This window comes from Hemitrygon akajei, chromosome 3 (assembly GCF_048418815.1).
Source record: "Hemitrygon akajei chromosome 3, sHemAka1.3, whole genome shotgun sequence".
NCBI classification, from domain to species: domain Eukaryota; kingdom Metazoa; phylum Chordata; class Chondrichthyes; order Myliobatiformes; family Dasyatidae; genus Hemitrygon; species Hemitrygon akajei.
In genome coordinates this window covers 152681613-152700195 of record NC_133126.1, presented here as the reverse complement: position 1 = coordinate 152700195, position 18583 = coordinate 152681613, and the positions used below count along the sequence as shown (strand labels likewise).

At 38.5% G+C, this 18583-nt stretch overlaps 1 protein-coding gene across 1 annotated transcript in view; it reads left to right on the top strand.

Annotated features, from left to right (window-relative positions):
• Positions 1-18583, top strand: part of LOC140724592 (spermatogenesis-associated protein 16-like) — a 93788-nt gene that overhangs the window by 25176 nt on the left and 50029 nt on the right. The window contains exons 5-6 of the mRNA XM_073039018.1: positions 3127-3211; positions 16058-16205. Of these exons, the coding sequence (XP_072895119.1) occupies positions 3127-3211; positions 16058-16205 (233 nt within the window). The remainder of the gene's footprint in view (positions 1-3126; positions 3212-16057; positions 16206-18583) is intronic.

Here is an 18583-nt window from a genome sequence, read left to right as displayed (position 1 = left end):
TGAGGAGCAAACTGGATCCATTCCAATTTGTCAATCATTGCAACAGGTCGGCAGCTGATGCCATTTCATTGGCTCTCCACTCAGCTCTGGAACACCTGGACAATGAAGATGCTCTTTATTGACAACACTCAGCATTCAACACTATCATTACCTCACTCTGCAACTGGATCTTCAATTTCCTCTCTGGCAAACTCCAGTTAGTACAGAATAATAACAACAACATCTCTTCCACACTCGCCATCAGCATGGGTTAACCACATGGCTATGTGCTTAGTCCCTGCTTTACTCACTTTATATCTATGATTGTTTGTTTAAGTACAATTCCAATGCCCGAGTTAAGTTTGCTGATGACACCAACATTTGTTGGCTGAATCAAAGGTGGTATCAAATCGGCATATAGGAGAGACATTGTAATTCTGCTTTAGTGGTGTTACAACAGCCTCTCAATGTTAACAAAACTGGAATCGTTATTACCCTACAACCGTCAGGCCTGAACTGAGATGGATAACTTCACCTGCTACAACTCTAAACTGATTCCAACCCACCCACTCGCTTTCAAGGACTAATACAGTTAACACTGTGTCGATCTTCAATGTTGTTTGAACAAAGTCCAATGTTATCTCCAGGAATAACTCCTTTTTTGGCTAATTATTGCAGCCTTCAGAACCCAATGTTGAAAATAATCAGCAGATCCAGGTTTTGCATTTCATATTTCCAGTATCCTTAGGTTTATTTTCGTTCTAGTAATACCAGATATAGCAATTTTCAGGCTTTCATATTTAAACTTCCCCAAAGCACTCCTGCATTTTGTTATTCACAAATTCCTGTACTCTTTCTTGTTCTTTCTCCTCTCCTACCTTCAGCACAATCACAGATCTTTTGTGAACTGTGTTTCCTCCTCTTTGAGATCATTGACCTCAAAGTTTTCCCAGTTCTGATGAAAGACTGTAGAAATTAAATGTTATTTCTGTTTTCCTCTCCACACGTGCTGCCTGACCCAAGTGCTTATAATATTTTCTTTTATTATTTCCACATTTCTAGCATTTGGTGATGTTTCACATTTGGGGGGATCATTTTGGAGCTATACATTCTATTTGACTCTAAATGGTAGCATTTCTGTTACACTGCCAGAATATCCATGATTTGTTAAAACTGTTGCCCAATCTCTGAAAATTAGGTCATTTTAACATTTAAGAGTGGATAGTTTGCTTATGTAGAGATTTTATAGTGGTGCACTGCATCTGATAAATTGGTGGAAGGTGGGGTTTGGCAGTTCATCCTGCGTCTCAAAGATGGTAATGTAATATACTTCAGCCCATAGATTTCATGCACATGGACAGCTGTCTTAAAGTTTCTTGCATTGTTTTAATTTTGAAAACCAGGAGGTGCAAACCTATTTAATCCTATTGGAAAGTATTTAGATAGATATTTTATTGATCCAAAGAAATTTAGTGTCATAATAGCACTACAAGTGCACAGATATACAAATATTAGAGGAGAAGTAAGAAGAATAAAGAAAATAGGAAATTTCTTAAGGTAGCTTTGCAGTGTCTAGAAGGAGGGATCATGTAGGCTTAATATTAGTATAAAACTTAAATCAATTACACCTGCATTATTATCATTATACTTTATTTTTGTAATATAGAACTGATATTTTAGATACTGAGTTGGCTTTTCCCATTAGCACTAAAACAGAATATGATGGTAAAATGAACATTCCAGATTTTAAGCTTCATAACTGTCAATGTTGGGAAAAAAAGATGAAGTAGAAGTGCAAAACAGAATAACAAAATATTTTTCTCATGTTGATTAGACTATGACTATACTCAGTACATAAATTTTGATGGCTTGTTCTCATATTTCAGTCATGTATTGGTCTATTAAACCTTTAGCATAGCACATGGGAAATTCATGTTTCTAAGCCAAATTAGTAAAAACTTTAAAAAAAAAACATCCAGGATTCACACCTTGGATGGTTCATAGCCTCTGTATGTAATGTTTGTACAAATTTTGTCACACAAGTTATGCAGAGTGAAATAAAAAATTGAGACTGCCTCATACCTGAAGGCAATCTTTTTTAATGTGTGTAGCTGAATGTGGAACTGAGCTGTGGGTCTGATATAAAAATATGTGCTATAATTACCCCCTTATATCACCAAACGATGATACTTTTTTGCCCTGAATCCACCTTCATACCTTCTGATTTACAGTTATGTAAAACTGTATTAATTCCTAATAGTATCGACGGAGGAATTAATTGAGAGTACGTTGCCATGTTCTTTTAATTGACCGTAAATGAACAAAATCAGTGCACCTAGTGCAAATAATGGACTGTTTTCATACAATGCTTTCAACGATTGCTTCTTCCAAATCTTCATTTTCATTGTAATACATTCAACATTATTATTGATACCTTGAAATTTTTCATAATTCCTAACTTGAAGTAGTGAAATAGTTTCACTTTCACTCTTGCCGTTCTGGCATCCCCTAACGTGAATACTTGAATCGCGGTGAGCAAAACAATTCTGATTTGTCTTTCTACTTATTTTTCATCAACTATCAGTGATAAAAGTGACTTCTTTTTGAACACAAAAGCACACAGCTGATGCTATTTAAAAATTGTTCGCTGTAAGCACAGTTGTGTCTAATGGCCTCATGGACTGTCGACTGTGGCAACAGTCTCCCAGTGAAGCAGCATAGTATCCCAAATAAATGAAGGGAATGCTGGCTATTTCCTCGATTCGTTTTTGTTCTTTAAGGGTTGTCCCAAATAAGTGGCTTCCCCGATTAACTGATGGTCCAATTAACCAGAATCCACTGTATTCAAATTTGCTGTAGATGTATAATAACCCTGATTGCCAATAAATTTTTATTGACAAAATATTTCTTTATTGTCTGAAAATTACATTTGTGGCATACTCATAAATTGTTTATTCTGTACTCACAGAAAATTGCTAATCTTTCATCTGGTATCTGTTATAAATACATGCTTGAATATATAGAGGACAGCTTAGGGTTAAAGATTCTATGCAAACTACATGTCCAGAAAACAACAGTAGAGACTCTGTAGTATTAACTTTGAGTACCATGTGTAATATTACTTTGTGCATTCTGTTTTACCATTAGAAGTGCTATGATTGCTGATTACATTTATTGGCTACATGGAGCAAAGGAACAGAACATCAGCAAACACGTCAAGCTATATTGGCAGGTGAGGAGAAGTAAATAAAAGAGGAATGACCTAAATTATTGGAATTCAAGCCTGATGTTGCAAAACTCAACCAAGGTGTAGGAAATGATAGTGTTGTAAGCTCTGTAAAATACCCCTTTGACAGTCAATGAATAAGGTATTATCATCACTTCGAAAGGTACGGTATATTGTACATTTCAAATAAAAGAGCACAGCATTCCAGTGAGATGGAATGTATAGAAAGGAATAGGGCAGACTAGGCTTGAGCAGAGCATTTGGCAGTGAGTGGAGCAGTCATAGCCATGGATTATCTGTTTGAGTGTAAAGGGAAATAGAATGCATTTGAGAGAGCAAAGCAGTATGGAGGCAGTGCACGGTACAAAGTACTGAGAATAATAGGGTGTGGATAAATTCAGTAATTGAATATAGAGATACAATAATAAACTTCATTGAATCTTCTTCAATTGTACACAAGTATCAAGTAAAAGAACATTCTTCTTGTATTCCAAGAGATCTGAAGAGTTCTAGATTTGATTCTTGGTGTCTTCTGAATTAGCACTTCGCAAACAAAGATGCAGTTTCTTTGTTTTGATCAGTGATTTCCCCAGAAGATCAAAAGAATCCATCAAATAACCGGTTAAAATGGTGAGAATGCTGATTTGTCAGAAAATACGTAGGCTGTCACTTTAATTTGCTACCAGGGTGGCAAGTTTACTGATCAGAGATAGAAGGCACCTCATTAAACAGTACAAATTATAATACAAGGATGTTTTTGTGACCCTGCTTCTTTAATCTGAGACAGTCTGAAATTCTGTCTCACCCCCTTATATTTAAAAGTGGCTTCAAACTGAAATATTTATTAACCCTTTCTCTACAGGCATCTAATTATTGGCATATATGTTTGCAGAATCAGAATCAGGTTTATTATCACCAGCATGTGTCATGAAATTTGTTAACTTAGCAGCAGTAGTTCAATGCAATACATAATATAGAAGAAATAAACATAAAATAATAATAAATATATAAGTTAATCAATTACAGTATACATATACTGAATAGATTTTAAAATTGTGCAAAATACAGAAATAATATATATTTTAAAAGTGAGCTAGTGTCCAAGGGTTCAATGTCCATTTAAGAATTGGATGACAGAGAGGAAGAAGCTGTTCCTGAATCACTGAGTGTGTGCCTACAGGCTTCTGTACCTTCTACCCGATGGTAACAGTGAGAAAAGGGCATGCCCTGGGTGCTAGAGATCCTTAATAATGGATGTTGCCTTTCTGCGACACCGCTCCTTGAAGATGTCCTGGGTACTTTGTAGGCTAATACCCAAGATGGAGCTGACTAAATTTACAACCCTCTGCAGCTTTTTTCGATCCCCCCCTCCCCCCCCCATACCAGACAGTAATGCAGCCTGTCAGAATGCTCTCCTTGGTATATCTATAGGAGTCTTTGAGTGTATTTGTTAACATACTAAATCTCTTCAAACTCCTAATGAAGTATAGCCGCTGTCTTTCCTTCTTTATAACTGCATTGATATGTTGGGACCAGGTTAGATCCAAAGAGATCTTGACACCCAAGAACTTGAAACTGCTCACTCTTTCCACTTATGATCCTTTTACGAAGATTGGTATGTGTTCCTTCGTCTTACCCTTCCTGAAGTCCATAATCAGCTCTTTCATCTTACTGACATTGAGTGCCAGGTTGTTGCTGCGACACCACTCCATTAGTTGCCATATCTCGCTCCTATATGCCCTCTCATCACCATCTGAGATCCTACCAACAAAGTTTGTATCATCAGCAAATTTATAGATGGTATTTGATCTATGCCTAGCAACACAGTCATGGGTATTTAGAGAGTAGAGCAGTTGGCTAAGCACACACCCCTGAGGTTGATCGTCAGCGAGGAGGAGATGTTATCACCAATTCGCACAGATTGTGGTCTTCCAGTTAGGAGGTCAAGGATCCAATTGCAGAGGGAGGTACAGAGGCCCAGGTTCTGCAACTTCTCAATCAGGATTGTGGAAATGATATTAAATGCTGTGCTATAATCGATGAACAGCATCCTGACGTGGGTGTTTGTGTTGTCCAGGTGGTCTAATGCCATGTGAAGAGCCATTGAGATTGCCATTGACCTATTGAGGTGATAGGCAAATTGAAATAGGTCCAGGCTCTTGCTGAGGCAGGAGTTCAGTCTAGTCATGACCTACCTCTCAAAGCATTTCATCACTGTAGATGTGAATGCTGCTGGGCGATAGTCATTAAGGCAGCTTACATTACTCTTCTTGGGCATTGGTATAATTGTTGCCTTTTTGAAGCAATTGGGAACTTCCGCCCATAGCAGTGAGAGGTTGAAAATGTCCTTGAATACTCTGGCCAGTTGGTTGGCACAGGTTTTCAGAGCCTTTCCAGGTACTCCATTGGGATCTTCCTCGTGAGGGTTCACTCTCTTTAAAGAAAGCCTAATGTCGGCCTCTGAGACAGAGCTCACTGGATCATCAGGTGCAGCAAGGATCTTCACAGCTATAGTTATATTCCCCCTTTCAAAGCGTGCATAGAAGGCATTGAGTTCATCTGGTGGTGAGGCATCATTGACATTCATGGGTTTCGTTTTGTAGGAAGTAATGTCTTGCAAACCCTGCCAGAGTTGTCGTATAGCAGATGTCATCTCCAACTTCATTCAAAATTGTCTCTTTTCCCTTGAAATAGCCCTTCGCAAATCATAACTGATTTTGTGGTACAGGCCTGGGTCGCCAGACTTGAATGCCATAGATCTACCCAATCAGCAGGCAATGTACCTCCTGGTTTATCCATGGCTTTTGGTTTGGGAATGTACAGTAAGTCTTCGTGGGCACACACTCATCCACACAGGTTTTAATGAAGTCGATAACAACTGGAGCATACTCATCCAGGTTCGAAGATGAATCCCTGAACACAGTCCAGTCCACCAATTCAAAGTAGTCCTCTAGGTGCTCCTGTGCTTCCCTTGTCCATACCTTCTTGATCCTCACTACTAGTGCTGCAGTCTTCAGTCTCTGCCTATACTCAGGGGGTAGAAGTACAGCCAGGTGATCAGACTTCCTGAAGTGAGGGCGTGGAATAGCACGGTAGGCATTCTTGAGGGTGGTGTAACAATGGTCCAGTGTGTTGTTTCCTCTAGTATTGCAAGTGATCTGGTGATGGTAATTGCTTAGTGACTTTTTTTAATACTGGCCTAGTTAAAATCTCTCAAAGTGATGGTGAAGGTGTTAGGGTGCACTGTTTTGTGCATGTTGATCCCATTTCTCAGATCATCTAAAGCCTGATTGATATTGGCCTGAGGTGGAATGTATACTGCTACCAAAATTACCCTGAGATCTCCCGCAGTGGGTAAAAAGGACGGCACTTAACTGCTAGACATTCCAGATCTGGTGAGCAGAATTGGGACAGCACTGATATATTTGTGCACTAAGAAGAGTTGATCATGAGGCATATTCCTTCACTTCTGCTTTTGAGAGACTCTATAGCTCTATCTATCAATTAATGAATGGCTCAAATAACTATCAATTTAGTGTTTTTTCCTAATACTTTCCTAATTACTTTGATGAAGTATTCAGTACATATAATTTTTTACTTCCTTTCTTTGAACAAGTGGGCAGTTTTTAAAAAAAAGCAATAGAACTGTCAAGGACTAGGAAAGACAGCAGATATGATCATTTCAACATAAAGGTTGAGCAAACTTATGTACAAGAATGACTGCTCAAATCATAATATCTAAGTGCCAATGCAGTAGTATTGAATGAAGATGCAGTGCTTCAGTAGCCAGGGTTTTATTGAATTATAAATATGATATAGTAGAGATTGCTCTCCTTGAAATCATGCTTTGTGTTTGACTCTCTAAATCAATACTCTTAATTTTTCATACTGGCTTCTTTTCTGTTGCTAAAGGGGACCTACCCTACATCTCTTGATCTACAAGATCTAATATTAATCACCATCATCCTATTTAATATTTTTGCATTAAATGCCAACAGCTAGAATAAAGAATTCTAGGATTTGTATCAGTGGTTGGCTTTCTATGCAAGTTAGAACATATTTATTTATGACAGAATATAAGGTTAACCGAGGGATTTTGTCAGAAGGAAGTGATTATTCTCTATTACTATTGGGTGATCACCAGTGTGCCAATTTTGGGAGTTCTTTTCATTTGTAGTCAATTAACTAACTCCACAACATTTCCACCTGGATACTAATACCCGAAGATGGCTGTTTCAGTTCATGTGACATTCCTTTTCCAGCTCCACTGTGCCTAAACAGTATTAGTACAATCAGAACCTTGAAAATACCAATAAAATAATGGTCTAAGGCCTTGGCTTTTTGAAGCAGGTGTCTTGATCACTATGGGACTGTTTCAAATTCGTTTTTGTTAAAAGTCTAATATGGACAGCCTAGCAATGCAAATCATTTTGGAATTAGGGAAGTATAAGCAAGAAGACTCTTCATTAAGCATGGAAAAAGTGGACAAATGTATGCCAACAAAACTCTATGCCTACACATGCCAAGCAGATGCTGGAGCAGTGCCTTCATTGATTTACCCAACCTACCCAAATAGGGAACAACAAAAAGACCACTTGATTCTACATTTTAAAAAAACATTTGGTTGTTTCACACAATTGGTATACAAACTAATACAGAAAATAAAATAAAAAAACTAAAAAGTTCTACAGTTCCAACTTGTTAGTTCAAGTTCATTGGTAAGAAAACTCCTGTAAACTATATTGAAGAAAGTAATAATAGAGCAGCCTGAAAAAAATAATATAATTCAGCACTGCCATCATACTTAGGAAAGGAAATTCATTTTTGACTAATCTGGTGCAGTTTTTTGAGGAAGTGGTACTTTTGAATTTCCAGGTGACATTCAATAATGTCCCACACAGGAAACTGATTAAGAAAGTTAGAGTTCATGGAATTGGTAACACAATGACATTAACTAAGTATTAGATATTGGACAGCAGTCAAAGAAGTGGGAATAAATGATTATTATTAGCTGTGCCTGGTAGATATTGTGGTGATCTGTGATAGGACCTAAACTTTTCACAATTTTTTTAATTAACTGGGTAGCTGAAAAAAAAATCAATTTTACAAGTACTTCTAGGTTAATGGACTGTTCTAAACCAGCTAAGATTGTGAGCTTAGAGGAAGATATATTGTGGCTTCAAAGGAATTCACAACTGAGTGATTGAGTGAGACAATGGGGAGCACAGAATATAGTGTGGGAATATATGGAATTGACTTTTGTGCACAAAACAGAAGTGCAGATATTTATTAAATGGTGAAAGGTTAAGTAGTATTGTTGTTCAAAGAGGCCTAGGTGTGCTTATACACAGTCGTTTGAAGGTAATATGCAGGCAAGAAAGCAACCAAGGGGGAAAATGGTACATTATATTCTATTAAATAAGATTTGAATGTAGGAGTGACTCTATAGATAAGCAAAGAAAGGTAATTTTTTGTTCGCAATGCCACTTCCACTGGCTTCATTTGTCAATTCTACAAATTAACATTAAGCTTCATTAAAATCTTTATCTGTATAAATAACTGGATTGTCTCTGGTGGCAACCTGTCTTTCCAAAAGCCAGTGAAGAATTTGAATGGCAACTGTTTACACTTAAAGCAAGCTACAAAGTCTTTAGTCATTGACCATGATTTTCAAGCCATTTTTCCATGTTCTGAAATTGGTCGTATTCTGTAGTCTACAGAATTAAGTTAATGTATTTCAAGTTTAATGTTCACTACTCCATGATACAGTAATTACTTGTCAGACAATTTGGCAATAGAATTAAACTAGTTTGTTCTCACTCCTGAACCTTAAAGTCTTCATTTCTGCCACCATTCTCTGGCATTCAATCTTATGGGCTATGCCAATTACTGATACCAATTGCTTAATATTTGATTTGCTTAATATTGATGAATACACATCTGAATGAATGTCTTTTGCTTGTAATTATGTGCAACTACAGTTGATCCCAAGGACAATTAGGAGGAAAATCATTTGCTGCTTCATCATTGCCATGCTAACCATTGAGAACGGAGATCTCTGTATTCCTGGACATCCTTGTCTTTCTGGGCTTAGTCTTTTCCTGTAATGCAAGTGTCTTCTTGCCAAATACAAAATGCAGGCTCATAAAGCTGCATGTGATCTCTGCATCTTGCACTGAAATAGATGATATTGAGTGATGCAATGATCTCTGACAGAAGACATGGGAACAATATGAGTTCTTTGGGCCCATTGAGTCTGCTGTGTCCTTAGATTATGGCTGATTTATTTTTCCTTTAAACTCAATTTTCCTGACCACTCTCCACAACTTTTGATGCCCTTACTAATTAAAAATCTATCAACCTCCTCTTTTGGCACAGGAGGTTGGAGATGGACTCAGACTGATAGACAGCCATGCCGGTCCCCGTTCTTGGAATGTCTTTAGGGATCAATTGATTCAGGGGTTGTGTTGAGATAGCCAAGGAAGACTAAACTTCAGCAGCAATTCAGGCAAATCTTGCCAGCTGGAAGGAGAGCTGTTCCCTATGGTTGTCTTCTAGCACAAGTTGGAGGTGTTCTGTGGAAAGGTGAATTTTGCTTGTGCCTGGAGGTCAATCATCCAAAGCCTTGATACTGATATTCAATCTCAATTGCTGAGTTGGAATTCTCCATCTCTGAGCCACAGAGAAATCCATGAGATTCTCGGCTGACTCTCATTTAATAAATGCTTGAAGCTCATGGGTCTGGGACCCTCACAACAAGGAAGCTAGAAACATTACGTGATTAGGAGATGATGCTTACAGGGAGAATCAGCTGTCAGAATTCTACTTCCTGCTGATGGGTATCCTCTTTTACTGAGAACTTTGGACATGATGCCTGGAAGTGTCCTGTGTCACCACAGTAGAGGCTGGAACTTGCCTGGACTGGGCTTGCCACTCTGAAGTTAATTGCTGCACTGTTCTAGCCATTTCAGCCAAACCAGACTCCATTGGCTTTAACTTCTCCTCCACCTTACTCATGAACTTTGGTTTTCATGGGGCAGGCCACTCTAGTAGTAGTTGTCGCACTGTATGAACCACATCAACCAAACCAGCCTCTACTGACTTTAGCTTCTCTCCTACCTGTCCAACGAATTTCAGTTGAGATCAACTGTTCTCTTTTTGCTGGGTCCATTTTAGTGGTCAAGACTTGCTGACACATATGCAGTTATGGCCTGGGTGTAGAGGGAGAAATGCTGAAACAGATGAACAGTTAACTGATTTTTAATAAGAACTGTGCAAAATAAAGGAAAAACAATAAATACTAGGCCATCAGGACCATTAACTAAAACTCTCAGACTGAAAGCTATCACCATCACTGTGGCTAGGAAGAAGTAACTGATTAATAAATGAATATTGCGCCGTTATAGCATCAACCTGGACAAGGATGAAGGTAAGCAAGGAATATACGTATAGCAGACTTTGTGTGCAGTTGGTCAAGTCTCAATAAAACTGGAATGAGTGGAAGGGAATTAAACCACAATGAAACATTAATTGGCTGGAATGTGCATACTGAAGAGCGTGATTATGGAACACATGTGAACTGTGAAGAGAGAGTAGAGCAGTGGACCAGGTATGCATCCTTGAAGTATGCCAGTGTTCATTGTCAGCAAGGAGTTGTTGTTTTTTCTGATCCAAACAAACTGTGGCCTCCTGGTGAGGAAGTCAAGGACCCAGTTGCTGAGGGAGGTACAAAGGCCCAGGTTTTGGAGCTTAGTGGTTAGAACTGAGAGTTATGATTGTGTTCAACACAGAACTGTGGTCAATAAACAGCAGCCTGATGTAGGTATTACTATTGTCCAGGTGATCCAAGGTTAAGTGAGAGCCAGTGAGGTTACATCCACTGTAGAACTATTGTGTGATAGGCAAATTGAAGTGGTCCAGGTCTTTGTATAGGCAGGGATTATTCTAGCAATGACTAACCTTTCAGAGCACTTTATATGTGAGTGCCACTGGGCGATAGTTATTGAGGCAGCATACCCTGCTCTTAAGACCATAAGACATAGGAACAGGAGTAGGCCATCTGGCCCATTAAGTTTGCTCTGCCATTCAATCATGACTGATCCTTTTCGCTTCGCCTTCTCAACCCCAGTTCCCGGCCTTCTCCCTGTAACCGTCGATGCCATGTCCAATCAAAAACCTCTCATTCTCTGCTTTAAATGCACCCAATGACCTGACCTCCACAGCTGCATGGGGCAACAAATTCAACAAATTCACCACCCTATTGCTAAAAATTCACCACCCTTTTGCTAAAGAAATTTCTCCGCATCTCTGTTTTGAAAGGGCACCTCTCTATCCTGAGGATGTGTCCTCTTGTCCTAGACCAGTGGTTCCCAACCTTCTCTATGCCCCCACCCCTAGGAAATGTTTGATTAATGTTCGCACCCCCTACAAAAGTAATGTCACATTTGAAGATGAAGTCTAATTTCTAATTTTTGAACCACAAATTGAACCACATACAATACTGCGGGTGAACAAATTGAACTTAAAAGAATAAGCTTTTAACTCAGTGCATTAAATGCAAATATAAATTGAGCAAGTAGATTCTAATTTATTCAGAAAAAATTGTAAACAGTAAAATCAATCCCAATTGTGAACATAAAATTCAATGACTTCTTTGCTCCTGCTTCTCATTCATGATTTTGTCAAAACGTTGAACTTTCTTGCTGACTGCGATCCGCAGGTCTGCCTGTGGATTCAGGCGATTCCTAGATTTTGTCTTGATTGACAAAAGAGAACTGAATCCAGATTCACACAAGTATGTTGTTGCAAATGGAATGAGGACACGGAGTGCTTTTCCACCAAGTCTTGGGAACATATCCAGTGCTGCACATCAAAACTCCTCCAAAGTCTTGCTTTCAAATTGCATTTCAAGAGCTCAATTTGTCTACAAATCAATAAGATCTTCCTTCAGCTCTTCATCATCTGACATTTTCTCCAAATTGTAGGAATATGGATTCATGATCTATTCTTCTGAAATCTTCAGGTCTCCAGCAGCAAAATAGCCATCAAACGATTCTGACAACATTTCCAAATGATCCACAATTTCTTCGCGCACAGTGGGAGTTGTGGATCCAGCATCATCAACCATCTCTTCTAGTGAAGGAAAATTTGAGAGACTGCCTCTTTCCTTCGGCGCCAAAGACGTAACTTTTCTTAGAAGGCATTCAACTTTTCACAAGCCTTCAATATGTTTATCCCTTTTCCTTGAAGAGAAACTCAGGTCATTTATACGAATGAAAATGTCAGCTAAGTAAGCCAGCATTTGGGCAAATTCCTGTGATTTCATCGCACCAACCAGATCACATTCATGCTCCTCCAGAAAAACTTTGATTTCTTCCCACAGTTCAAAGAAGCAGGTTAAAGCTTGTCCTTGTGACAACCAACAGACTTCAATGTGGAAAATCAAAACTGAATGCTCGCTTCCCAGATTCTCACAAAATGATTTGAAGATGCGATGGTTCAAAGCACGCCCCCTGATCCAGTTGATGATCTTCACACAAGTATCAAGGACTTTCTTCAAATTTGGAGGCAATGTTTTTGATGCCAAAGCATGCCAATGAAGAAAACAATGGGTAACTTGCAAGTCTGGAATCTCCTTTTTCATCAATGCAGAAAAGCCAGATTTATTTCCAAGCATTGCAGGTCGCCCGTCAGTGCACACAGAATCAATGACTTTGATATCTAAATCATGTTTGGCAAAGAAGTCTTTCACCAGCTGCATCACATCCTTTGTATTTGTGTTTGTTTTCAGATCTTTACAAAACAGGAAATCTTCCTTCACAGCACATCATTGACATACCTCACTGATGTGATAAGTTGACGACAACTGGAGACATCAGTTGACTCATCCAACTGAATAGAGATTTTAAGAGGACTAGCTTTGACATCTGAGATGACTTGGTCCAAAATATTTTCACTCAAGTCACTGATTCGGTTGTGAATGACATTATTTGATAGGGGCATCTGTTCAAATTTTTTTCTTGCTTCTTTGCCCGGGATAATTGTTGCCATTTCCAGTGCACATGGCTTGATAAGATCTTCCGCAATTGTATGAGGCTTCTTGGATTTGGCCACTTTATATGCCACTTGGTATGAAGCAAGAAGTAGTGATTTTTCAACAGAAATGAAACCTAATTTTGGAAGAGCTCCTTGTGAATCAAAACAAGCTCTTTTGATTTTCAATGACCCAACATCATGTCCTTCAACATCAGCTCCTCCATGCTTGTTCTTGAAGTGCTTTTGAAGCTTAGATGGCTTCAGATTTGAGTTGGAAAACACAACGCTACAAAGAATGCACTGGGGTTTTTGAAAGCCATCATTTCCTGTTGTGCAAGTGAAATCAAAGAACACATAGTTATCATTCCATTTCCTTCTTTTTGACATGATGAAGGGTTAAGGGTAAAGAGAAAAATATGAGCTAATATGAGAAAAACTATCTGACTAAGTCAGGGATGACCACTTTACTCAACCAGACACGCCTATAGCAAAGTATCGTGAGAAATACGCTTTCGAATATTATATTATGATATTATCTGCGGTTACGCCAAGATAAATCGTCAGGTGGAAATGCTATGGGGACGCGATGTGACTTATTAGGTTACTCTCTACTGAATTTACACACCTATTTCCGATGATTACTGGAGATATGAACTCCCATCACACGATTCAAAGTCCTCAGTGCTAACCATGATACCTCCTCAACTAACACAATTCAAAATTATCAATGATTCAAGAAAAAAGCGTGTAAAAGGGGGTTTCTTCTTTTTCTTTGTTACTGCGTATGTTAATCAAAATGGCTTCTTTATTTTGTTAAAAGTAGGAATGCTTCTTTGTTGCGAGAGAGTGCTGGAAGCTTGTTTGGGTTAAAATTTACTGATAACGAGAATTGTATTCCTTTGTAAATCAATTGGGATTAATGTTGTTCTTTCTTCTGAGTCTGTAAGCTATTGTTGGCGGGCTTTTGGGGAGATCGGCGCAAGGGGGTGAGAGAGAGAGAGGACGCAATGCTGTAAACTGGGCGAGGAACAGACCCCAAGCGGGGGTCCAAGGCCAAGAGGTACCCCGAGGAGAGGAGACGAAGATAGATGTGCTTGGTTGACCACTTCGGGTGGTCCTGAGCTGCGAGTCGAGGAGTTCGGAGGGGATCGAATGGTGGCCAGAAGACTTCAGTAAATGAGCTCCAACGGTTGTGCACAAAGTGGTTTGGACTTTGATAAGTTTGGCGCCTTTTCTTTATTTTCTTTTCCTTCATGTATACTGTATCATTATTAATTACTTAGTTATAGTAATCTTCATAAACTGTAATCATTTAATCGCATATAGTGTCCTGTTTGTTCTTTGGTGAGGCGGGGACATCACACAGCATCCACACCAGCTGATTACCCAGTTTGGCGGGACTGAAGGCTGCTCCCCCTAGACGAGAATGAGCTGAGCGAGCCTGAGGCGACCCAGGGGGTTACAAACCTTTTACGAGAAAAAAACCTTTGAAATTCAGAAACTTCTTTAATGCATTGAGACAAATATGAATGAATGACTTCAGCTGCTTTTTATCAAAATGCGGCTTTTTAAAATTTTATAATTGAATAATTTACCTACTGTCTGCAGGTTTGGTTTTAACGTGAAGTTGTTACTTGATGGTTGATTCAGGATGTATAAAGATTTTGGCATTATGCGATAATTTTTAACTCTGAGATGTAACCTTCTAGCTAACATTGATGAGAATCCTCAACGCTGACTTGGGCAGCAGGAGACTGGAGTGAATTTATGTCTCTCTTGACTTGGGCAGCGGGAGAATGGAGTGTGCTTGGGACAAACGTTACTACCACTACTCAAGGCACACTGGCAGCTGGCTGAGTGATGACTCGTGAGTCGTCACTCAAGGACACAAGCCACTCTTTGTCGCATCCCCTGAAATTCCATCTCGCACCCCAGGTTGGGAACCCCTGTCCTAGAGTGTACAAACAAAAGATTTAATTAATAAGTATGGTGCAGTTAAGTAAAAATAATTACAGGTCCTTCCCAGGTTATGATCCCTGATTAATGCATTTGTAACCTGCATACAAGTGAGCGTCTGGGAGACCATCCATATGGATTTGCCAATTGCTGTAGACCTATAGGCATCTTTGCTGCCTGGATATTTGGTTCGCACCTACTTTTCTGACTTGTGAACTGTCTGTTCATGTGAATGGAAACCTGCCTTAACCTAAAGACAAATAGTTATACTCAATCTGCAGTGTTTCCAGCAGATAAGCAGGAGCTGAAATATGGGGAGGAGGATTAAATATGAATACGTATATTGTTATGTTCAGTGACTCCTTCCCTGAATTGGCATTCCTCCTGGGTCAGTAGCAATTAGTGCTGCACTTGACCCTTTCCACTTCGGTGCTGCAATGATTGCATGCTTCCTTCTCCAGCATTAAAAAAGGAAATACTGATTCTCTTGTCAGTGCAAGTATAGTTTTGAATTTTCCAAATTTCTAGAAAGAAGTGGTGAAATCTGTAATGGACTTTTCAATCCAGTGGAATTGAAGAAAATGATATAATTTCATTAGAATTAGTGACTGTGAAGTGGATATATTACAATTAAGATTGAAAATTTATGCCAAGTTTCAGTGCTTTCCTCCTTCGTCACAGAATTTTGTGATGTTTTGAAAGGTTTCCATTGCAATATTCTTCCCTGGAAGTTTCCTTTGCAGTGACATGACTATGCAGTTTTACATAGCAGTAATGACATGCATTACATATAGTAGAAATGATGTGCATGATGTACTTTTTTTTAGTGTTTTACACATTCATGTTTCTTTATGAAACTAGGCAATGTTGGAAGAAGGTATCACACAAGCTGAAACATTTTCAGTTATGTACACACCAATTGCAGTGAAACCAACTGCGGTACAAATAGAAAAAATAAAAGAGGTTTTCAGGAATAAACATCCTTCTTATGCCAGCTACCTTTATGCAGGTAATTAAGTGAAATTTAATCTCTAACTTTTAAATAACAGATGGTAGAAATTTGACTTGTGCAAAATGGACAGGTACTGGATAAGCTATTTTTATCCGCTATTATTATGTATAACAAAAAAATGATTCTAGGACATTTGTTATGTACCAACTTTTGACATAAATTTCTATCCCCTGTGTTAACTATAAACAATCATGTTATTTCCTATTTATATCATTATCATTGAATACTGTACAAAATTCTAATGTTCTTTTTGCTCTTCAGCAATTAGAATTCTTTTATACAATTATGTGAAATTTCTTTTAAAATGAAAATGAACCATATTCCCTGAAATGCATTGTTATCTAGCAGGGAGTGTACTATGTTTACATTTTGATAGATTAATAGTCCTTTCAGTTTAAAGCTGCAGTTGACACTTTGATTGTTCCATAGTGGGTATGTAGAGGGTGCTTTATGAAATGTGTCATGTCCTGTGCTTTAATGAAGCCAGCAGTCCGATAGCACTTCAGTTGCTTCTGCTTCTTTTAATCATGTAAATTTATTCACAGCTACTCAGGATTTCTCCCACTCTCCTAAAGATATAGCTGCTATTTCACTGCTTTCTGGTGCTTGGAAATGTAGAATATTTTAGTAACAGAAAAAAAGGAGTTTAAATTTTACGTTTTATGGCTCCATTTTACTTAAATATTTAAATGACTAATTTGACACCAGTCAAATAGACAAACTGATATTCAGCCAGAATAAAGGTAAGGTGTTGATGAATAAAGAATAGGATTTCCAGTTGTTGAAATACTACTCAATTCCGAGGAACTATTTTAATTGTCTCCTCCCTCTTCCTCCTGTTCAGCATCTTTTTCTCTGTTTTCCTCGTGCTTTTGCTCCTCAGTTGATTGCTAAAGAGCAATTAAGAAGAAATTCTGTGAAGTTATACAGATATACAATAAGGATTCTACTGCTCTGATGGATATTGGATGACAACATAGCTTTTATTATTTGCATGCTATGCCCAAGCCTGTGGATACTAGTGTTGTCAGACTCATTATCAGAAATTTGAACTTGTCACCCATTGGTCATTCTTGCTTTGCTGGGGTAGCTGAAATGCAATTGCATGGTGAAATGTAACAGAATTAAAACATCATGGTGCAGCCAAGATATAGGACAGTGACCACAAAGATTCTCCTCCTTTGTATGCTATGTGGAAATTAACAGAGTGAATTATTCTTCTAGTTCTGATGCAAGGTTGTGCTGAGGTGCCCTGGCCATAATGCCAGATATGTCACTGGTTTGCTATGACGCAGCAAAGCCTGTAACTCGCAGCATTGCAATAACCTTGATCTGTTCACTGGACCCCAGCAAGAGAAAGTAAAATGCAGTTATATTTCCAGCAGCTGTTAACTGTGCACACACTATAGTGTCTACTGTGATTCATGAAATTCTGCACAATTATTAGATGTCATTTTTGATGGAGTCATTCCTTATCTTGCAACCAGTTTCAAAATTTGTTGCTTGTTATATGGAAATGTAGTGGGTTTATTAGTAAGCTTGCAAAAAAATTGGTGGCATTCTTGATGGTGAGAAACGTTGGCAAAGGATTCAGCAAGATATAGACCATTTGAAAAAGTGGGCAGAGAAATAGCAGATTGTGTTTAATCCACACAAGTGTGAGTTCTTGCAATTTGGTAAGAGGAAAGCTTACAGTAAATGGCAGGACATTAAGGAACATTCATGTCCACATGGATCCTGGGGTGAAAATCCATAAGCCTCCTAAAGTGGTAACACAAATAGATGAGTCATAATAAAGGTATATTGCACACTTTTGCCTGTAAATTTAATTGCACAACAGATGAAGAATTTTATAGTTACAATCCTTTTTGATATTAAACTATAAAGGTCACTTATCAAAGTTAAAAACAATGTCTGGTTGGGAGAATAATTAGTCAATCTGATTTGAAAAGGCCATAAGATAATAAGATATAGGAGCAAAATTAGGCCATTTGGCTCATCAAGTCTGCTCTGCTGTTTTATCATGGCTGATCCATTTTCCTCTCAGCCCCAATCTCCTGCCATAACCCTTCATACCCTGACTATTCAAGAATGTATCAACCTCTGTCTTAAATATATCAAATGACTTGGCTTGCACAGCTGTCTGTGGCAACAAATTCAACAGATTCACTCTGGCTAAAGAAATTCCTCCTCATCTCCATTATAAGTTGCCGGTCCTCTATTCTGGGGCTGTGTCCGCTGGTTCTCGACTCCCCCACCATAGGAAACATCCTCTCCACATCCACTCTATTGAGGACTTTTAACATTTGAGAGGCTTCAATAGATCCATCCTCATTCTTCTGAATTCCAGTGATTATAGGCCCAGAGCCATCAAA